General features: G+C 47.4%; 1 protein-coding gene across 3 annotated transcripts in view; it reads left to right on the plus strand.

The window, feature by feature from the left end:
• The first annotated feature begins 1,082 nt into the window (after positions 1–1,082).
• CALCB (calcitonin related polypeptide beta) overlaps positions 1,083–23,903 on the plus strand; it is a 36,107-nt gene continuing 13,286 nt past the window's right edge. The window contains exons 1-4 of one of the 3 annotated variants that reach the window (XM_078683761.1): positions 1,083–1,143; positions 2,168–2,263; positions 3,565–3,696; positions 8,516–8,704. In XM_078683761.1, coding sequence (XP_078539887.1) covers positions 2,178–2,263; positions 3,565–3,696; positions 8,516–8,678 — 381 coding nt within the window. In that variant the 5' untranslated portion in view covers positions 1,083–1,143; positions 2,168–2,177 and the 3' untranslated portion in view covers positions 8,679–8,704. The other 2 variants (XM_078683762.1, XM_078683760.1) reach the window with 2 other exon arrangements.

Genomic DNA, 23,903 nt, shown 5'->3' on the forward strand with positions numbered 1-23,903 from the left:
GTGTGTGCTCTCAGTGTACAACGCAGCCCCGCACCAGTCCCTCGCTATAGTTTGCATTATTAAACCACAAAGCGTGTGACCTGTACTACCCAGCACTAGCACATGCATTCTGTGTGTAATAACTGTATGGCATGTATCTACCCAGCATGACCATGCAAACTGTGCGTGCGCTCATTACGTTCCCTGCACGTGTTCAGCACTGCCACGGGCGCTCTTTGGGTGCATAGTCGCCCAGGTCCTGCAGCTACCCGCCAGCACTGCCGCATGCGCTATGTTTGTGGAAAATGTATGTCCTACCTAGCAGTGCCACATGCACTTCATGGCTGCAACCTGTATGTCCTACACTTGCCCACTTGCACGGCTGTCTACACTTTGTGTGCGCACGGTGTCATGTGTATTCCTTGTGTGTACAGGCATTGTCCTGCACTTGCATAGCAGTACTGCCACGTGTACTGTGTGTGTGTATCGTGCATGTCATGTGTAATCCACCTGTTCAGGGTGCATGTCTTCCACTTGCCGGTCATCAATGCCACGGGCACTTTACGTGTGTAAAGTGCACGCTCTGCACCTGTCTAGCAGTTTTAAGTGCACACCATGTGCGCATAGTGTGCATGCTGCCCAGGGAGGGCTCGCGGCCCCTGAGCTGTCAGTGTCTGCCTCTGTCTGCAATGCAGCAGGGTTTGCAGCAAATGTCGCTTCTAATAAGTAAATAACCCATCCCGGAGTTTCCCGTCCAGGAGGATAGAGCTCTTTGGCGGAGGAAGTCCATAATTAATGGCCGGGGATGCTTTGGCTTACTTTTCATTAATCGCCTGTGGTTCCCCCCAGCCCCCCACCGCCCATGACATCAATGCTAATAGAACTGTCAGCCGGTCAGGGCACTTGCACATTTTATGAATGGGACGCTCGGTGACCGGGCAATGACGCAATTCGGACGCCGTGGGACCCTGGCACCCGACTGATTGGCTGCACCCTGTTCGCTCAGGGCACTGATTGGCTGACGGGCACTGGCCCGCCGCCCACACAGTCACACACTCTACTGCTGATGGCGGTATAAAGGGGCGGGCTTGCCATTCAGGAGCAGCACCACTGGGAAGCTGAGCGCTGTCTTCATCGCGGTCCGCTCTCTCCAGGGACAGGACGGTAAGCATGGCTCTTGATTATAGGAAAAGGCATTGGCGGAGGATATGGTCCTCACTTGGGGAGCAGGAGTGACTCTGCTATTTATTTTACCCCACAGGACTTAGAGAGCCCTGTGAGGAAGTTATTATCTTTGAAACAGGATGAGAGACAGAGTCGGATGGCAACTTTTAACAAGTGTATAGATAGTTAGATGGATAGATAGATAAATAGATAGGGAGATAGATAGATAGATCTTTTTGGCACTCTGGAAAAACAGATTTCCCGTGTCACTGTGAGTGCTGTACCTGCACCGTTACATCTTTTTTCTGGTGCTTGGATGACTGCATTTCTCGCTGTGCATCGGGAACGTAAAGTGCCTGAATGCAACGAGCTACTCACATCTTGCGAAAGTGAGGTCTCTGCCTGTGAGCACGGTGTTGGGTAACTCAACTTGATGTCTCCAAAACACAAGGTAAGGGGCCTTTATGGGGTGATCCGGTGAGGAAAGCCTCGTATAGGCTCAAAACCCCAACCCCAGCGCCATCAAAGAAGCAATGTCTGCTGCCATTGGCTGACCCTTTTAATTTTAAAATGTTCTCATTCACCTGTTGTAGCCGAGCGCGCATCCTGTTGTGCATCGGAATAGTTTCTTTGTAAAGTTTGACAACACGGTGACGCCAGGATGCGATCACTAGCTTTGAGAGCAGCCTAGCTGTCCAGGGCTTTCTACAAGCTCCCCTGCCGCCAGCATCCATCACAGTGCAATTCTATGTTTAACAGCTTTATGGCGCTTCCAAATTGATCGATTTTTAACCGAGAAGATGTTTCATTTAATTTATAATTACTGCAAGAGCTTTCTGTTTCATAAACATTGATCTATTACAGTACCAGGGCCCTGAGTGGGCCATAACTCCGAGCTGCAGCACAGGGACATTAACTGCGCACAATGGGCGGATGCAATTAAGGACAGAGACACTCACTGATTGATAATGGTGTTTGGGAAACGGATGCACAAGATCACACACTGTGTTTAACTCTGTTGCAGAGGAGGCATCATGGTCGTGCTGAAGATCTCCTCCCTCCTCGCCGTGCTAGCCTTCGTGGTCTGCCAGATGCACAGCTCTCACACAGCGCCGGCGAGGTAAGTGTCTCCCTTGCAGCCCGCGAGAACGGCAGCGCCCACGCAGACCCCAAACCTGACAGACCGTTCGACACAGGGGACCCCCCAAACCTCTCATACCGCCTTCAGAGCTTTGCGCGCCACTCACTGAGTGCAGGCGGCCTTTGGTGCAGGGTAAACTGCACGACACTGTCCGCATCCCTCACTGCATCCCGCGGGGACAGACAGCTCTCGGCTGCGCACCTCCGGGCTGAGATCCCGGAGTACCATATCCGGAGCTAGAACCTGTTGGATAACTCTCACATGTTCTTAGGGGGGTCTTTCGGAAAACCGTTATTTTCTAAGGCTCTCTGGAGTGCCTCTTCCCCCATCACAAGCATACAGCACTTCCCTTGGGGTAGAGAGCGGCAGACCTACCCCGAAAGTGGCCATATATTTCTTAATCAGGCTGTACAGAATAGAAGTGCAGAGTGCCACCCGGCCTCTACTGCCAGCACCCTATTCCACCCTAATCTACAGCTCCGGAAAGAGAAGATGATGCATTCCAATCTGCGAAACACCGAAAATTACTTACTTATTTTGCTGCATGTATTCGTATGAGTGCTTTTAAGCGAACCAATAAAACCCCCTGAAGCCCCCCTTAGATTTAAAATGTCCTCTGTACCCGGCAGCGCGCGCTTCAGTTAAGTGACATCTGCAACTATGTCCCTACACAAGTGGTGGTGGTGGTGGTGGGCAGTGGGGGAGAGGGGGATTTCTCGGCAGAAGTGGGCTCGAAAAACATGTATAAGACAGGTGAACATAACACGGTGGGCGGTGCTTAATTTGTAAATGTTTAATTTGTAAAGGTGCTCAGAAGCCCACGGCCAGAGCTGTTAAATGTTAGCGCGCAGAATATCAAAGTTGCTTAATCTTCAATCCACTGGAGGTTTATTTAATCCACTGCTAGACACCCCCTTAATCTCACTCTGACTGCTTTCTTCTTTCTCCCGTTGTGACGGTTTCCCCGTCTTTCTCTTCCTCCCTCGTTCCCTTTAGTGTGTTTTCCCTCTCGCGAAATGTCCGAGCAGGAACAATAAATTCCGGTCCCCCAAAATAAGTGCCGGAAGGCCCCACTAGTAACCACCGCCTCAAATTAAGCACTAACTGCGCGTAAAAATAGATCATGAATTTGGGATGTTTCGGGTTACAAGAGCCACCGATGAGCTTGTCTACTCTTGTTTTCAGTGTGCGCATTTGGCGGTCACACTTATTGCACTGTCGCCTGGATAGTCCCTAATCACATTGCCTCTTCTGTGCTCACCTCTTGCTTTCCCTCCCAGGCCCGGGTTAGAGTCGATCACAGACAGAGTGGCCCTCAGTGACTACGAGGCCCGGCGGCTACTCAACGCGCTGGTGAAGGAGTTCGTACAAATGACGGCGGAAGAACTCGAACAGGACACCGAGAGCAACAGGTAGGAACACACCTCCCCCACCCCCACCATCGCCGCGGATGCAGAGTCAAGTAGACATGTACTTACGTGTGGGGCACTGCTTTGCACGGACCATTTGTGGGCGATGACACCCTGAAGCAGCGCGAGGCAGGGCTTCTTTGCGCAGTGCGCTGGCAGCGTGCAAGGGTGCAGCCATTCCAAGCTGGCCTCTCCCAAGCACAGTAAGAGACTCTTCCTGTGGGTACGGGTTATCCAGATGCTTGCTCAGCTGCACTTGCGACGGGAAAGGGTCGACTGTCAAGTTAAGAATGACAACATAGGCAGGAGCGTGTGATTGCTCCTCCCAGACGCGTGCAACTTGAGATAGCTGCAGACCGCGTCCAACTCTCTATCTGGCCATCACATTAAATGGCCAGAAAGAGAGTTGGCCATATTATGACGTCACTATTCCGGTGACATCACTCCTTCATACCTGCCAACTTGAAGAACAATCTCACCGTGTGAGGAGGGGGCGGGGTCTCGTGCCAAGAAGTACCTACGAGGCACTTTTGAACCCCACCTCACTCCCAAGCCCCCTCCTCCGCAACAAAAAAACGTGTTGAGGCTGGAGCCGATGTCCTGGGGTGTTTTCACAACCCGGCTTAATAGACGTGGGCAGTTCAAAGCCTGGGAAAACCAGCTGGAAAACCACATTTTACAGTGGTTTTCAGCTCGTTTTCCCTGCCACCGTGTGATCTCTGCTCCTCTCCGTGAGACAGTGTGATGGGAGGTATCGTGTGTCACACGCTGGCACGGTGTGAGTTGGCTGGTGTGCACCTTGCATAGTTCATAAATGTTAGGCCACGTTTCTTGTCTTTTTTAATAAGATCATCCTTCTTGTTCTATCAAAGAGCTACGCCATGACAAATAACATGTTTATCTATTTTCAATGACTCAATTGTAGCAGAGCATGGCAGTCCAGGTTGAGTTGAGATTGCAAATGTTTACAACATGGTATGTTTCCCCTATCAGTGCTGGGGGGGGGGGGGGCTAGGGAGGCACCCCTGTGTCCCAAGTTTTCTCTGTCGGGAGCCTGCATGTTTCTCCCCACTCGGTGGCATGCACGGACTGCACGGATGCACCCAGCTCGCCTGCCTGCAGTGGAGGCCATTAATAATCCCAGGGCGTGCACCCATTGCACTCAGCGATGACTTCATTCCCAGGGCCACCCGGTCGATGGTAGATGCATGCACTGCATTTCAATGCGCTCCACTGGAAGGCAGCCCTCGAGCATGAGCACACCCCGACCTGACCGCATGCTGACGCCAAACCCAACTACCCCCAAAGCAGAGAATGCACACCCAATATGCACCGGCCACTTTTCCTTATTACGTTATTATGCATACAACCGCGCATGTTCGGAATGTAGGTTTGCAGGATTATGTATGAGGCATGGTTAGCAGTGCATGCAATCTCCTTAATAATGTTTGCACTAACGTGTTATGAGCTGCGACTGCCGATGCATGTATTTATGAGAATATAAACAGTTCTGCACTCTTGTTTTGATAAAGTCTGACTGCCGGCGCATGAAGTCCTGTTACAGAAAAAACAGTCTGCTCCAACTAGGCATGGGAAGCGGTGCATGTGACCTTTTATGTTGACATGTTGTTGTTGCAGAAGTGCACGTTCGCATGCGTTCCTTTCCTCCTGCTGGCATGTTCTTTTTCTCCCTGCAGCATGGATAGACGCATGTCCAAGCGGTGCTCGAACCTGAGTACCTGTGTGCTGGGCAAGCTCTCGCAGGAGCTGCACAAGCTGCAGACTTACCCTCGCACCGACGTCGGCGCCGGAACCCCGGGCAAGAAGCGGAACGCGCCCAGCGAGCCGGAGGCCGAGCGCTACGCACAGTACGGCGACCCCCTGGGCGAGCAGTAGCCGCGCCCGCCCGGCCGCCCCGCCCCGGCTCCATGCATGGCGGCCTCACATCCATGCTCAGCTTTCGGCAGAGAATGTTTGAGACGGACCCGGGCTCTAGGGGGCGCCAGGAGCGCAGCACACTCACCCCAAGGCAGACACTTTCATACCAAATAAAATCAAACATGAGCAGCACTACTTTGAGATTTCAGATGATTTACTTAGAAGTTTATGACAAGAAATCTGAGCGGGGCTTTACATTTCTGGCTAGTACATGTGACAAAAAAAAACATGAGCACTTCTTTCATGCCTGGTGATGTACTTGTTCAATAAACCTATTTTTCTACAAGGAGGAGGTCTGCTGTTTCATTGTGTTGCAGGTTCAGGGGAGCTCAGACTTATGTTTGTAGTAGAAGAATATGATGCACAAGCTTCATTTGTTTACTTTTCTACACCTGTCCCTTTTATAAAGCCCCGTTTAGCCAGGCCAGGCTCTAATTCTGACAAGAGGCACTTCACACGCTAGCACACACATTCTTTACTTCACATAGCCATCTCTTGCAGTGCGTGCCACTTCAGACGTCTCAGGTAAGAACTATGGAAATGTTTCTTTTGTCGACATATGTATGCCATTGTTTCTCAGCTGGGAAGCAGGTTTATGTACAGAGGGTGGGGCGGGGCATTCTCTAATGTGATTGTTGCCAGCTGTTTTTGCCTATTATTTACAATGCCACGTCGCCCCTGGGGTTTTAGCAAATGATACCTAAGTGTCTTGCCCGTGACTGTGCTGACGGACGAATGACTACGTCACCGGTCGTGGCAAGCATCGACCAAGGCTGACTAATGACCTATGACGTCATCTCTGCGGCGCCACTCAGGACATTGTATTCGTTGGGTGGTTTGCATTTCTTGTTTATTTTGGCATCAGCATAACTCAGCAAGCCCTGCCCCATGAATTAAAGGCACGTATAAAACCAGATGGGAAATGAAGCGAGGTCAGTGATTTAAGAACCGTTCGCTAGGGTATTACCAACAACACCCGCCAGCAGATATTTTCGAATAATTTTTTTTTTTTTTAAATAGGCTCTAAACATTATTATCACTAATTTCTCTTGAAGGACAGTAAATAAAAAGGGAAAACAAACGACATCAGCTAGATTATGTATGTTTAAATTAGTAAATAAAAAAAGAGTTGCTTTTGAAATGACATCTGTTCTTGTCCAGCCTACTTACTGACCCGCAGGTGAGCGAATATTTGATTTTTTAAAATAGAGTGTCGAAAACTATTTCTCAACCTTAAAACAAAAGTTCAGTTTCTTTTCCTATGAAACAATATATATTTATTTGCGTCGTGTATAATAGTGTTGGGTTTAACGAGGAAAACACCGTCACGAAGAGCGGCGCCTCCCCCAAATGTTTTTTGGCTCCGTAATTGGTGGCCGATTGTTAAGTTTTTCGAGCCGCCTTTAGACCCATTGTTTCTCATACAACAGCTTTACGCCCTATGTGCTTACACATAATAAAAATAAAAAAACAAGCCCTTCTGGCTTCAGTTTTCGACGTCTGTCAGCGTTGCAGAGGGGGAACGGCGAGCCGGTGCTCGAAGTAGGTGCCTGTCCCAGAGCAGCGCAGCCTTGCCTAGTTAAAGCTCTACCCCTGCTGAGTATGGAGTGCCCTCCCACAATGACCATGAAATGCTCGCGAGCCTTTACTGTCATTTAGGAAAATTAAACTGCACGTCCCAAGATGCAAAGGAGAGGTAGCTAAAATAGAAAGCCTATACTGTTGCCATGTATTAGTGAATGTCAAGTTAATACTAATATATCCCTTTGTGCGATGAGACATATTTTGTGAGCAACTCTTTGAAAGCAATTCTAATACAAGCAGGGCATTTAAATCACTTGAAACCCCTGGAAAACGCCCTCTCGCTCTGTAGGTTCATTCAAGTATTCACGCGATATTAGGCAGCTGTGAACTTGGTCGAGTCAGGTCTGCAGAACGACTGGAGCATTACAGATCAAAATGGCTGCTTTGACATATTTGTGAATGGCTTACTGTTTCACCAAAGGATATGTTAAAAAACATTTCTTCGGGTCAAGAAGAATGTCGGGTGAATTAATGGCTGATCCAATATTTTGTCTCTGCGGAATTCCCACGAGAGATTGAAAATTAAATGCGGTTTGTTGAATGTTGCAGAAGCTTAACACAACCAGTAAGGTTGGTCTCTTCTGCCACTCTGTTTCACTTCGCTGGCCGGCAGCTCAGATATGGTGATGGTGTGAGGCTCTCAATGCATGGATCATAGCAGCAAGTAGTAGTAACCTGTCTAACTTGGCAACCTGATTGGCTGGCCGTTGTCGAGCTCACTAATCAAAATAGCGGATTTTATGATAGTTTGGCCATAGACACCTGACTCCTGGTTACTGAAAAGAACCCCATTGTAAGTAAGCACCTTATCAAAAGTTTGGACCATAATATCCTCTCTGGGGATTTAGCATTTTTTGCAGAGGGCCCTTAATTAGAGTAACCAAAAAGGCTGGTGACCTTTTAGTGAAGTTCACCACAGAATATCCACAATAAATTAGTTGTGAATGCAAGGTTCCATAAAGAACATGGAACCCATTCTATCTTCTAGAGTAGGGGAGACAACATTATCTTTTAACCTTACTTTTGGAAGAACCAATTAAATAAAATAAAAAAGAGTCCTTAACTTAAGTCCAAAACCATTTTATCTTATGTTTCGTCTGTACATATCTAAAGAAATTTGACAGGAAAAACTTCCTTGGTCCGACTGCCTGGTACAAAAATAGCCCAAATGCTATTTTGTGGGTCAGGATTGTCTGATACTGGCTTCCCAAGGATATAACCCAACCAGGTTAGGCTATGTTGTCTTTAATGCAATCTCCAAGACGTCTCTCTGACATAGCTCTTGTCTTCTTTTCTCTAGTAGTGTTACAGCAAAGAAGCGAGCATGCAATACTGCTACCTGTGTGACCCATCGCCTGGCAGATTTCCTCAGCCGGTCTGGAGGGATTGGCAAGAGCACATTTGTACCAACAAACGTAGGAGCGAAAGCATTTGGCAGGCGAAGAAGAAGCATCCACGTGTAAAGTTCTTCCATTACAGTAGGAATAAGGTAAGACCTACACAAGCTCCTATTGACCTATTTGTATGTCCACTGATTGGGTTCCTGAGAGTTTTTGCAGTCATGGAAGAAACAAACATTTGGATTTCCATATGAACTTAGCTAGAGCCCCATCATATAGAAGGCTTTTGTGGGTCAATAGCATCCTGTCACAGAACAGCAGTGCGGAGGTAAAGCATTACAACAGCCATCTGCCGGGAGCAGTAGGTACCAGCGAGAAGTAATGATAATAAGAGACCGGAAGCAGGGACCTGGGTGTCTAGGGAGGCTCACAGACAAGCCTAGTACAGCATAAGTGATGAGCGAGTGTACTACCATAATAGTCCAGTGCTTAATTTGGGGAAAAAAGTACCAAGGCCCTCATCAGGAGATCACTGAAGCTTCCACCACCCATCGCCCCTGCCAGCGCTGCAAGTGACAGTACAAAAACAACTACTAACCATCACACTCCTACAAGTGTGACAATTCAGACTATTTAGGCTATCCAAAACTATAAGTATGGCTTGGAAGGTAGGTATTAGTCATTTTTAAGGTATATTAATTTAACAACTGTTGCGCTCGTCTCTAAATTATACAGACTGCGCCACCATGTGGCAGACTGTCATAACAGCCGGTGTTGACAATTAGGTGACAGTGCTGAACAACAGAACCCACCAGCTCAAATTAAGCACTCCATAATATCTTGTGCACCACAGGGAAAGCTTCATCACTTATATGTCTCATGGCCTGCTTATATGTCCAGTGACCTGGGGCCAAATTCAATTTATATATAACAACAAGGGCACCCATTCGAGTCAGCACAGGACTCCGGGGAACATATTAAAGAAAACAACAGTGGTCCCATGCACAAGAGAAATAATGGCACAGAATAAATATAGACACAATGGAAGCTATATTAAATAGTGACTTGTCCAGCCGGACAGAGGTCCAATTTTTACTTTCAACAACGAATGTTCTGAAGAGATACCTTCAACATTTCCATAGAGAGGGGCACAAGCCTGTACCCAAACATATACAATTTGGCATAGAGAGGAAAGTAGTAAGAGAATAGAACAGAATTTTTAGGCAGAAGGTGTTATTTCCTGTAAATATTACAATAACAGAAATTCAATTTCACACCATTACTCGCCTAACATGGCAATTTGTACATTTCGTGGTATATGGTGTTTTAAAAGTCGACGACGTTTCGATCCCATTTAAAGAATCACAGGGATCATCATCAGGCCAGAATATTGCCTAATTATTACAAGTCATGATAGCCTAAAGAAGAGAGAGAAATAAAGAGATCATACACGGTACAATATAGAAAAATATGGAAAAAGGTGCATTGTGAGAGAACTGTAAGGTGACATGGTTATAACTTCAAAAATTGGTGATGGGACTGTTGCCTTAAAGGTCCGAAGCTCTAAATCCTTATTTGGAAGAGACGGAAGTGCATACTATACATGCCATCTAGTGATAGTCAAGCAAGGATCTATAAAGTGAATGTGATGGTATTCACAACCATAGTGGAGATCGAATGTGTAGTTTTACAGTCGTAAGTGCCAGAAGTGAAAATCGGCTGGCGACGATAAACGGCGAAATGGTCGTGAGGCTAACAGTGTATTGACAGTTAACAGTGGTGAGCGTTGTTATAAATTTACAGACGCATGTGCTAACAATAATGCGCTATAAACGACGATAACCTGCGGGAAGGGTGAGACTAATGGTGAATTGGTCGTGAGGCTAAGGGTGTATTGACAAATAACAGTGGTGAGCATTGTTGTAGCTTTACAGACGCATGTGCGAACAAGTGATGCGATATACACGACGATAACCTGCGGGAATGGTGAGACTAATATTGAAACAACCGATACCCGCAGGTTATCGTCGTGTATATCGCATCACTTGTTCGCACATGCGTCTGTAAAGCTACAACAACGCTCACCACTGTTATTTGTCAATACACCCTTAGCCTCACGACCAGTTCACCATTAGTCTCACCCTTCCCGCAGGTTATCGCAGTTTATAGTGCATTATTGTTAGCACATGCGTCTGTAAATTTACAACAACGCTCACCACTGTTAACTGTCAATACACTGTTAGCCTCACGACCATTTCGCAGTTTATCGTCGCCAGCCGATTTTCACTTCTGGCACTTACGACTGTAAAACTACACATTTGATCTCCACTATGGTTGTGAATACCATCACATTCACTTTATAGATCCTTGCTTAACTATCACTAGATGGCATGTATAGTATGCACTTCCGTCTCTTCCAAATAAGGATTTAGAGCTTCGGACCTTTAAGGCAACAGTCCCATCACCAATTTTTGAAGTTATAACCATGTCACCTTACAGTTCTCTCACAATGCACCTTTTTCTATATTTTTCTATATTGTACCGTGTATGATCTCTTTATTTCTCTCTCTTCTTTAGGCTATCATGACTTGTAATAATTAGGCAATATTCTGGCCTGATGATGATCCCTGTGATTCTTTAAATGGGATCGAAACGCCGTCGACTTTTAAAACACCATATACCGCGAAATGTACAAATTGCCATGTTAGGCGAGTAATGGTGTGAAATGGAATTTCTGTTATTGTAATATTCACAGGAAATAACAGCTTCTGCCTAAAAAATCTGTTCTATTCTCTTACTACTTTCCTCTCTATGCCAAATTGTATATGTTTGGGTAAAGGCTTGTGCCCCTCTCTATGGAAATGTTGAAGGTATCTCTTTAGAACATTCGTTGTTGAAAGTAAAAATTGGACCTCTGTCCGGCTGGACAAGTCACTATTTAATATAGCTTCCATTGTGTCTATATATATTCTGTGCCATTATTTCTCTTGTGCATGGGACCACTGTTGTTTTCTTTACTGGGGCCAAATTCGTCATGTTGTCAGCTCCTTCGTGTTACACCCTGCTGTATCACAGGATTTTAGGAGCCTGCTGGGGATACTCCTGGGCCCATGGTGATTTGACTGACATGATGTCCTGGCATTACAGTTTATAGCTTCACCTCTAGGTTGCAATGTATTTTGTACCTCACCCATGTAAAATGTTGTATTGGAAACATGTGCCATATATAGTTAGTGGAACATTCGTCCTTTAATTTCTTCCTGTTATTTTGGGGCTCATACTTGCAGTAACAATTACAATCACATTAGCTTGAAAAAGCCTGACCTGCTGCCTTTGTAAAATGTCTGAGAATTATCATGAAGTCACCGAGCAGCACAAAATAGGACGTCAAAAGGATCATACATTCTAAAAGTAGTGCAACAAAGTAAACAAAAAATACCAAATCAAGGTAATAAAAATGTCTAAAATTGACAAAATGTATTAGTGAACAGCCACAAAAAAATCAGTTAAAGTAAAACGAAAAACAGAGAAAACGTTGCTTAATTTTATTCTATGAAAGTAATGGGGCTAACCAAAGGCATTGGGAATCCATGAAAATTTAGGAAAAGTGAAAATGTCGAGTCATTTTCCAAGTACCACTGTTGGTCTTTCTAGGGGGGCTGAAATGAAAAGTTATGCTGATCATCAAATAGGAGCTGGTGGTGTGGCCCAGTATAAAAACTTACCTTCAGACAAAGTGCTCAACCCTTTCCATCATTTCCCATCTCCAGGCTGTGTTTGGCAAGGATCCCGAGAGGCTGGATAAACTGAGTCAGAGCCACACTGAGAGCCTTGAAGGTTAGAGAAGCTAAACACCTCAAGGTGTTGATGCCTGATAGAAGGTCAGTGGGTGCACTCGGTGGAACCGGTCAGTTGCTTCTCCTGTTGCAAGTTATTCGAAGTGGAAGCACAAATCTCTTCACTAGGCACTGGTCACAAACCGCAACATAGTAATGTTCAGCTTTCTTTCTTGTGACGGCCTGTGAAGACGAGGGTTTGCAAGGATGGAGAGCTCAGAGAACAAGCAAGGTGTGAGTTGAGGCTGATGAAGTTGCATTGAAGTTGTGGCATTGCCGTGGGAGAGTTGAATGCAGCCAAAACACACTTTGTAATGATTTGAGGAAATTTGTAACTGGCTAACTAGGTTCAGCAGGTTAGTTGGAGCTCTTACTCTGGAAATGTACTGGCTGGTTGCCTTCTGACCATGCCCCAGAGAACCACTGAGGCCTGGATTTGAATGTGAGTGCTCCACTGCTTTTGAATTGTAGCTAAGCACAGCCTACCATTTGGCAGGAACTACTTCTTCAAGCCCTTCTGATTATCTCTAGCGTCCTGGACACCACAGCTTCTAGCACTCAAGCTTCTTGGCACTTGGAGTTCCCATCTGCAGTTAGGTAAGGTTTCCACCTCTGCACCATCTTAATTAGCAAATGGAGTTCTTCACATCTGGTAGAAAAGCGGGCCAGTCCTTGGAGGGCACGGGTGCAAGTGAGATGGGCTGTTCCTTTCCTTTGGTCATAGAGCCAGCCTGTTTGTACTCCCAAATTTGCCCCAATGGTTATGAGCAAAACCCACACCTTCTCCAGAGGAAACTCCATAGTTATGCTGTGGCATATTTGAAACCCACTGGCTCTACCCACATATTTTTGTCAACACTCGCCATTTTAATGAAGTTGGATTTTCAACATCCTGGTTCAATTGTTTTAGGCCTACTAAGGGTTCTTGCCTACCATCCGGGAAATCCAGAAAGACCACCCCTTACTTCATCCAGAGTAACTTTCTTTACTTTGATGAATCACATACATGGTAAGTGGTCCTATTTCTGCCCCACCATGCAACCCTGCTCATTTCTTTCTGGAACTGTTCTCGACTCTGTGTGCCTTCATGTTGACCATTCTATCATAGGAGTTTCCCAGATAGTTTCATCAGCATATACATTGGATTTCACAGGTATGGTCCTAGACTGAGAGATGTAGATTGTGGGAAGCTAGGATCGAAACATACATTTTAACCTTTGCAAACTATATTTTTGTAAAAAGGTCTCAACATCGTATGCTACATTTCTGAGATTTAACCCTATTCGCTGCGGCGGCTATTCCGCCGCAGCGCTAAGGGGGCGTGGCGGCGACGCGGCGGTCCCATGCTCGTGACGGAACCGCTCCGTCACGGCACGCGGGTGAGCTGTGCTTGTGACGGAATGGTTCCGTCACGACCTCGCCCACTCAATAGATCGCACCGCGCAGGTGCGAAATCAGCGCCGCGTCGGCGCGGCCGCGGGGCCGTGACGGAACCGCTCCATCACCAGCACAGCCCACCCGAGGCTCGTGACGGAACAGTACCGTCACGAGCATGGGAGGAGTTAATTATGCTGTTTCTATTTACCTACTGAAGAGTATTATGCTTGTGGCTGCTTTTCTTAATAAAGAGTCAATTCTTTTTAATGATTGAATCACACAGTGGCTTGTTGCCCTGCTGTGTACTATGTGATGACAATTAAGCACGCATGACAGATACATATAAAATGTTGACACATGTCAACATTGATTTTGTTATCTACTGCAAAATCCATGCATTGACCAAGGGCCTTATTACAGGTACGGCGGTCCATAGGACCGCCGTACTTGTGGTGGCCGTCTAACCACCGCCACACTGCAGGCCCACCCACAATATTACGAGTTGGGCAGTCGGACCGCCACAGGACCACTACGTCTGCCGGGGTAACAGGATCCCGTGGCAGTCACGCAGCGGTAGGGGAGCTATAATATGCTACCAGTGCCACTGCGGCACCGATGAGCATATTACGAGTTATCTGTCCGCCATCCCCTTCATGGCGGTGAGCCCGCCAATGAAAAGGGTGTCAGAGAGGCAACAAAGAGGACCCATTTGGGCCCGTGTTGCTCCTGTGCCTGGTGGTGCATGCTGGGGACACATGTTGTGCCCCCCTGGATTTGCACCCCCTGTTCCTGTGCGGTGTGGTGTAGGAACATGCATTCTGCGCTCTTACAGCTGCATATTAGGATCTCTCATGAGCATAACAGCCCACCACCGTGAGTCCGCCTCAGCACCTCCCACCTGACCAAGATTAAACTTGTAATCCGACGGGCAGGTCAGCATGGCCAGGGTGTTCCTCCAGTGGACGGCGCAGTGGCAGCGCCGCTGCAGGACCACAAAAGTCGTAATAAGGCCCTAGGTCTCATCGGGTCTTTTTCCTGCATACACATGCATTCACGTTAGAGATGCATTTTAATACAAATATACCCCTGCATGCTTACCAGGTGGCCAGACCACAGCCAAGCCACAGCCCTTTTACAGTGTGCCAATAAGTTGGATGATGATGGTTCAGTAAATGCCTGAGGCAAAATAATGGCCTCAGCTTTCAGCTAAAGTTCAAAATGTGAATTTTTAAGCAAGCATTACACCTGTGAGTTTACAGCTTGCAGATGCCTTTCACTCTCACACAGCCTCTGAAATAGGCTTTCTAATGTTCGAAGTTTTGGTTTTGAACACATTCGTTCCAAGACTGCCTTCCGTTCTTGCTTGTGGTATGGAATTTTGTGAAATTGAGTTTGGGGGTTATAGTATGGTATATTCCTATGCCACTGTCTGGGAGCCTAACTACCACAATTGTTTAAGTTTTATACAGGATAATGTCGTGCTTCTGTTGCTACCTACACTTGAAAATATGTGCTTATGTACAACTTTTGTTAAGTACTGGAATGTAGCAGCTTCTTTCCCCGAGTATTTAGTAGAACAGCTAGATTTTAAAATCAAAAGTGATTTATAATAAATTCACTTAATTAAATCACTGACTGCCATTTGGCTATTGATTCTCATAGATTTATTACACTACCCCTATTCTGTTTTCAAATAGAGGGAGTAAGGGCTAGGCCGTCTGAGTGCCAACCTTGGAGATATGAAAACATAGGCAAATGGGCCTCTCAAAACCTCTTGTATGGGCAATAGTCTGAAGCCCTTAAGGGTTCTCTCGCAGATTAGCTAGAGAGGCTATACATTTATGGAAATCAATAGCCAATGAGCAGTGAGTAATTCAATATATGTTAGTTTGTTATAAATAACTTTTGATTTATATGTAGCAATTGAGGTGTGTGCACGGTGACTTTAAGGTGTTCCTCTTACATTTGAGTGCTTTGAGACACTTCTCATTTTAGTTCATGTGAAATTCTTGTCTTTGCTTGTGGTGCAATTGTTGTCCTTTTTTCAGGATGCAAATATACATCAATTGCACTTTTGGCTCCACACCAAGTTTACCTCCACTATAACATAAAATAAAAATAACAAATGGATTAGTCAATTTTATGGCGTTATTCACCACAACTCTTAAGGGTTAATGTAGGTTTAGACTCAAAAGTCACTGAAATAGTCTTCCACCACTTGAGGTTGGGAGATTTCAGGGTAAAGAGGGACCAATGGCTTCTTAAATGTACTTCTAATCTTTGTTTCGCATAAAGTCAAAGCAAACTTTCCGAAGATCTAGGCAGATTTAAGTGAATGTTTTTAGTATAGAATTAGCTTAAACAATCTGTATAAATTGGTAAAAATTCATATATGCTAACTTTATTACCTAAAGCTCATGTCTTTTTAAATGAAAATGGGAGTCAATCAATCAATCAATCAATCAATCAATGCATTTGTATGGCGCACTACTCACCCGGAGGGTCTCAAGGCGCTGGGGGGAGGGGGTCCGCTACTGCTCGAACAGCCAGGTCTTGAGCTGCTTCCTGAAGGCGAGGTGGTCCTGGGTCAGGCGGAGGTGGGTCGGAAGGGAGTTCCAAGTCTTGGCGGCCAGGTAGGAGAAGGACCTTCCTCCTGTGGTGGCTCTTCGGATGCGGGGGACGGCGGCGAGGGCGTGGCTGGTCGATCGAAGCTGGCGTTTGGGAGCGTAGAAGTTGAGGCGGCTGTTGAGGTATCCTGGTCCTTGGTTGTGTAGGGCTTTGTGTGCGTGGGTGAGGAGCCGGAAGGTGATTCTCTTGTTGACCGGGAGCCAGTGCAGGTCTCTCAGGTGTCCGGAGATGTGGCTGCGGCGGGGGATGTCCAGGATGAGTCGTGCTGAGATGTTCTGGATCCGCTGGAGTCTCTTCTGGAGTTTGGCGGTGGTTCCGGCGTAGAGGGAGTTGCCGTAGTCCAGACGGCTGGTGACGAGGGCCTGGGTGACCGTATTCCTGGTCTCGGTGCGGATCCATCGGAAGATCTTGCGTAGCATGCGCAGGATGTTGAAGCACGACGAGGAGACGGCGTTGACTTGTCTGGTCATGGAGAGGGAGGAGTCCAGGATGAAGCCCATGTTGCGTGCGTGGCCAGTTGGTTTGGGTGCGCTGCCCAGGGCGGAGGGCCACCAGGAGTCGTCCCAGGCGGAGGGTGAGGATCCCAGGATGAGGACTTCCGTCTTGTCCGAGTTCAGTTTCAGGCGGCTGTTCGACATCCATTTGGCTACGTCTGTCATCCCTTCGTGCAGGTTGGCTCTGGCGGTGGCGGGGTCGTTAGTGAGGGAGAGGATCAGCTGGGTGTCGTCGGCGTAGGAGATGATGTTCAGGTTGTGCTGGCATGCGATGGCTGCGAGGGGGCTCATGTAGACGTTGAAGAGTGTTGGGCTGAGCGAGGAGCCTTGAGGAACGCCGCAGATGACTTCAGTGGCCTCTGATCTGAACGGGGGGAGGCGGACTCTCTGTGTCCTTCCGGCGAGGAAGGAGGTGATCCACTCCAGTGCCTTTTCCTGGATTCCTACGTTGCTGAGGCGCTGTACTAGGGTACGGTGGCAGACAGTGTCGAAGGCCGCGGAGAGGTCCAGGAGGATGAGGGCCGCTGTTTCTCCGTTGTCGAGCAGGGCTCGGATGTCATCTGTGGCTGCGATCAGGGTGGTCTCGGTGCTGTGGTTGGCCCGGAAGCCAGACTGCGAGAGGTCGAGGGAGCCGTTCGTCTCGAGGAAGGCGGCCAGTTGCTTGTTGACGGTCTTCTCGATGACTTTGGCCGGGAACGGGAGCAGCGAGATGGGGCGGTAGTTCTTGAGGTCGGTGGGGTCTGCTGATGGTTTCTTGAGTAGCGCGCTGAGTTCGGCGCGCTTCCAGCTCTCTGGGAAGGTGGCGATGTCGAAGGAGGTGTTGATGATGTCCCGCAGGTGGGGTGCGATGACTGCGTCGGCCTTGTTGAAGACGTGGTGAGGGCAGGGGTCTGTCGGAGATCCGGAGTGGATGGAGTTCATCGTGCGGATGGTGTCTTCGGTGCTGATCGGGGTCCAGGCGCGGAGGGTGGTGGTGGGGGGCGGTGGTTCGGTCGTGGCGTGCGTTGGTTGAGTGCTGAAGCTGTTGTGTATGTCCGCGATCTTGTTGTGGATGTAGGAGGCGAGGGAGTTGCAGAGGTCTTGCGAAGGGGTGATGTCGTTGTTTCCGGCGTTGGGGTTGGAGAGCTCTTTCACGATGTTGAAGAGTTCCTTGCTGTTGTGTGCGTTGTTGTCCAGTCGTTCCTTGAATGCGGTTTTCTTGGTGGCGTGGTGGTGTTTTCGGGTGGCGAGCTTGAGGGCGGTCATGTTGTCCGGTGTTGGGTCTCTGCGCCAGGTTTTCTCGAGTGCTCTGCAGTTCTTCTTGGAGCTTTTGAGTTCGTCGTTAAACCATGGGGCTTTCTTGCTGCCGGGTCTGCTCGGCGGGGTCTTCAGCAGGGCGAGGTCGTCTGCGCAGTCGCTGATCCATTTCGTGAGGTTGGTGGCTGCTTGGCTGGGGTTCGTTGTGCTGGTGGGAGGGTTCTTGCTCAGGGAAGTAGTGAGCTGGTCTGCAGTGATCTTGTTCCAGCTTCTGCGGGGAGCCTGTTGCTGGTGATGGTGGAGCGTGGTCCTTCTGTAGCTGAAGTGGACGCAGCGGTGGTCCGTCCATTGGAGTCCCGTGGCGTGGCTGAAGGCGATGTCCTTGCTGGAAGAGAAGATCGGGTCGAGTGTGTGTCCGGCGTAGTGGGTGGGGGTGGTCACCAGTTGCTTGAGTCCGAGGTTGGCGAGGTTGTCCAGCAGGGTGGTGGTGTTGCGGTCGTTGTTGTTCTCCAGGTGGAAGTTGAGGTCCCCGAGGAGGATGTAGTCGGCTGAGGGGAGGGCGAGCGGGCTGACGAAGTCGGCGATGTCCTCGCTGAATTGTGTGCGTGGTCCCGGGGGTCTGTAGATGAGGGTGCCTCTGAGGGTGGTCTTGGGGTTGACGTGGATCTGGAAGTGCAGGTGTTCGGCGGGTGCGAGGTTGTCGTCGGTGTTGGTCGTGATGCGGATGATGTTCCTGTGGATGATGGCGATGCCTCCTCCTGTCTGGTTGACGCGGTCCCTCCGGATGATCTTGTAGCCGTCCGGGATGGCGATGGCGATGTCGGGCGCTGAGGAGGCGTTCATCCAGGTTTCCGCGAGGAAGGCGGCGTCTGGGTCTGTGGTGTCGAGCAGGTTCCAGAGCTCGATGGCGTGTCTGTGGACGGAGCGGGTGTTGAGCAGGATGCACTTCAGGTGGGTGCTGCTGGGGTTCGGCTTGGTGGGTGCTGGTGTAGCGTGGGTCCGGTTGCAGGTGAACTTGCAGGAGTGGCAGCTGAAGGGTCCGTGGGTGCGTCTCGGTGTGGCTCGGTAGCAGCCCGGGGTACGGGCGGTGTTGAGTATGTTGAGTTCGGTGGAGTCGTAGGTTCGTCTGGTCGGCTTCCGGCGGTGGGGGCCAGTGGTCCTGGCACTGGGCGCGGTCCAGGCGCGGACGGGTGCAGACGGGCTTACCTTTGGCGCACCTTCGGCGCTCAATCGGTGCTCCCGCTGCGCGCGTCCGCTGCGCGCGTCCGCTGCGCGGTCGCTCTGGGGGCGTCATAAGAAGGGGGACGGGAGGGCGGGTCTGCTGGGCTGGGCGAGCGTCTGGGCCAATGGGCCGGTGGTGGGCGGGGCCGCAGGGGGCCAGCGGCGGGAAGAGTGGCGAGCGGGTGGCTCAGCTGTGGCTGGGCCGCTCGGGGGTGCTGGGGGGGCGACGGTGGCGGCAGGCAGGCAGGAGGCTGGCAAGGAGGCTGGCAATCAGGAACAGCGGGCGAGGGAGCAAGGGGGTGACCCGGCCTCGAGAGGCACAGTGGTCCCTCCCGCGAGCGACCAGGCACTCCCCTCAAGAAGGGGGACGGGAGGGCGGGTCTGCTGGGCTGGGCGAGCGTCTGGGCCAATGGGCCGTGGTGGGCGGGGCCGCAGGGGGCCAGCGGCGGGAAGAGTGGCGAGCGGGCGGCTCAGCTGTGGCTGGGCCGCTCGGGGGTGCTGGGGGGGCGACGGTGGCGGCAGGCAGGCAGGAGGCTGGCAAGGAGGCTGGCAATCAGGAACAGCGGGCGAGGGAGCAAGGGGGTGACCCGGCCTCGAGAGGCACAGTGGTCACTCTGTAATCTCTGTAATTATTTGAATTTTCTGGTGTATGGAATTGTGTTTTAATTATGTACTTTATGTGAAATTCTTCGGAATTCTAAACCATAATAGAATATTGAATTGAAAAGGCAGATTTAAGTAGTACAACAGTTAGATAGGCAAAAAAGTCAAATAAAGAAAAAAAGAAAAAAAGGAAAGTGCAATTAAGGGCTTTTAAAAATAAAGAGTTAAAGCCATAAGTCAAAAAACAAAAATAAAATAAAAAACAAAGTATTTTTTCCCGGACAAATAAACAACTTAACTGATGAAAATGACTCCTTTCTACCAGACAGGCAATTACAAGGACCAAGCATAAATCCTTACTAGTAAAGTAAGTATCCGTGATGGAAAAATGTTCTGACTAAGCCATGTGTGCACCTAGGCCCTTTGCACGAATTTTACCACTGGTATCTATGTTTTGTATATGAATTTCTTGCACATTGCTGTTTTGCAGTAAACTGATGGAGGCCATTTAGGGGTCGCAGCTGCGGCTCCTGACTTGCCCCTTGAACCCCTGGAACTGTTTTTGCGATCCCTGGCCTCAGAGGTGGCAAAATCAGTGCATAGAACACAGGGGCTGCTTTTCCTACTGGATGCTGGTTGGAGGTCCACTTGCCTGGTTTCTGTCAATTTTCTTATTATACAAATAGTGAATAATATTATTCACTATTAGTGTAATAAAAAGTGGAATACAAGAGCAGGAATAGTACCCTATCTGGGAGCTATGGTAAGTAAAAATTGCTCTTAAATGTATCCTGTATGCATGCTTGCAGGTGAGAGTGTTTTTATGTGTGCAAGAGTCTGTGAATGTGTTTGTATGTGTAAGCATGTATGTATGAGTCAAAGTAAAGGTCAAATCGCATATGGTAATTTCCGCTACCCTTGGCATTTTGCTGAATTGACATCCATGAGTACATTTAGAACATGTTCTTTACATTTACGGCAATATTCCTTTATTACTTTTGTATGAGGGTTTTTTTACACCTCAGCAAATGATTATGGTCATGCGCACTAGGATTGTCTGTATTCTCACCGGTATAAATTCTCGGGATGGAGAGGGAATGCCACTTTAAATACTGATTGAAGACACTGTGGTTCCGATTCACAAACTACATTGTTTTAGTAAGTGAATTAGTTCCACATTAGTACGTTCTACAACAATTGCAATTCTCAAACTATGACTGCAGTCCTCTGCCACTACGATGTTTCTTGTATGGAAATCTCTGCCACCCTGGCCAAGACCTCCACAGATGTAAGTACACTACTTTGTAGTAGTGTGGACGGGATTGGGAATAGAGGTTGGGAACACAGGGACTAATTACTCAACAAAAAGTGGGTTAAGGGGAACTTAAGGAGGGCTTTGGGAGGGACATGCTAATACAAACAGACATCCACAAAATAGTAAGACCATTGCAATTCCTAAGTTTCACTTCTAAAGTTAGTACAGTCCTAAAACTGTCAAAATAGATGTAAATATACTTCAACCCTGACTTGGACCAAGTCAGGCACCACACATGGTCACTCACTTCCATAAAAAAACAATGGAGTCACAGGAAAAAATGACACCCCATACAAATTAATGATGTTAAATTAATTTAATTTTATATATATATATATATATATATATATATATATATATATATATATATATATATATATATATATATATATATATATATACATATATTTACATCTGTATATTTTACATTTAATGATAAACTTAATTTACATCATGCTTTGGCATTTTTTTAAATACATAATTTTTAACCAAGCTCACTAAAAATGGGACAGAAAATAAAAATATTAGTGAGTGAACAATATTTTTAAAATTGTTTAAATAGTAGTATTTGTAAGTTACATTCATTTTACATTAATGTATTATTTAATTCATATTTAATTTGATGAGTTAATGTGCTTTAATCCTTTTTTTGTTAGTGTAATAATTCCCTGTTAGTAGTAAATATTTTTTCTTATTTTACATTTATATTGTACATTAATAAAATTTAAATTCCTTATTTTACATTTATAAAAAAATAACAATATTTTATTTAAAAAAATAAGTTGTGAACTTTATTAGATTTCTTTAAACTTTCCCAAAGGGAGATCACCACCTTGGTGATAGAGATCTCTGCAAACCGATGAAAAGTTATTAGTACTAAATTTGTACTAAAATCGTCTGTTGTAGGAGGCACCAACTTCAACTCAGAGGGTTTAGACATGCAAAGTTACATCTAGGTGTGAATCTCCACTCAGAAATGGTTAACAGGAAAAAAGTGGAGAGTTACACCTAAGAGTAGGAGTGTATCTAAATGTGACTAAATATACACATGTTCATTTACCTTTACGAATCTGCCCCTGTGAGAGTCTTGTTGAATCTGTGACACAAATGCTACTTCATTTTAAATCTTTGCAGTCCTTCTGATATGATAATCTCAGAACAAATTAGGAATATGAGGACATCTGACAAACTTGTCAGTTATGTCAGGTCTTTTGAATTCTGAACATGTATCCAAATTGTTCTGAATTCTTTAGTTGAATGTTGATGCACAATGCATTTTTTTATTTAAAAAAAAAAAAAACACCTTTATTTAGCGTTTTGTGAAACATATAGCAGAGCACTGAGTTCAATTGTGTGATATATAGGGTACAATTTCAACATAGCAGTTACAACATATTCCTTAAAGCACAGTAGGGCAACAGTTGCTTGCAACAACGTATCTAATACATGACAGAGCCCTGTCTAGTGCCATTCCAATGCACCAGTCCATTGACACCCTCCCTGCACTCCCTCCAAAACATGTATACAAGAAGAACAGCGGGCCCACATACTGCATGTGAGCAGAGTATGTCTCGGACCATTGATGTGCATGTTGATGTGCATGTTGAGTCCCTTTAGCCCACTCCTGTTCCCGTTGTGTGTGGGGGGGTCTTGCTGCTGTAGGGAAAGAAAAGATCGGAAGGGACCCCAAATGTCTTTAGGCCTGGAAGAAGGCAGGATGGTACTAGCATGTAGGTCACTCTTCATAGAGCAGGTGGTTAAGCATTGGATCAACCTATGTGTCGTCGGGGCCCTTTTTCCGCCCCAGTGGATTGCGACTTCTCTTTTAGCCAGGAGTAGTGCGATGGCAGCAAATCTGCGAGTGTTAGGGGGGAGCTGGACTACATATCCCAAGAGGGAGATTTCATGCTAGGGCTCCATCGGGACCTGTATCATTTTGCTTAAAATTTTGTGTACCTCAACCCAAAAAGTGTGTATGTGGGGGCACGTCCAGGCAAGGTGGGCGAAGTCTGCTTGTGGGACTTGGCACCTCTGGAAGCAATGCGGTCTGGTGGATCTATCTTGTGTGCTCGGGCTGGTGTGACATAAATTCTGCGTAAGACTTTAAAGTGGATCATTTTATGTCTGCTATTGAGTGACACCGTTTTAGTCGCCTTGCAGCAAGCCGACCATTGCTCATCCGTAATTGGGTTACCTAAGTCCGATTCCCATGCGTTACGTATTCTTTCGTCATCCACTGGAACCAGGTCGGCACATTCCTTATATAAGTGGGATATAAGGTGGATCCCTTTGCTGCTACTTATCACCATTGTGAGGGGGGGAACGAGGGAGGCTTTAGTGGGTAGTCAGGGAGCTGATCCCGCAGAGCAGAGCGCAATCTAGCCAACACAAAACTATCCATACATGTGGCATCAGGGAATGTGGATACATCATCTGGATCAAATATGTGGCCAGCAGGAAACAGATCCCCCATTGTGTTAATGTTGAATTTAGTGCAGGTCCTTTGAACTAGTTTATCACCAGTTTTAGGTAGTCGGTTGGCGTTGGGGAGTGGGGGGGAGGAAGAGTATAGTGTCTGGGTGTGTGTAATATGACTCAGCTTAGCCCATGCCCAACTAGTGGTGGAAACTGGCTGTAT

The sequence above is a fragment of the Lissotriton helveticus genome, chromosome 3_1 (assembly GCF_964261635.1).
Source record: "Lissotriton helveticus chromosome 3_1, aLisHel1.1, whole genome shotgun sequence".
NCBI classification, from domain to species: Eukaryota; Metazoa; Chordata; class Amphibia; order Caudata; family Salamandridae; genus Lissotriton; species Lissotriton helveticus.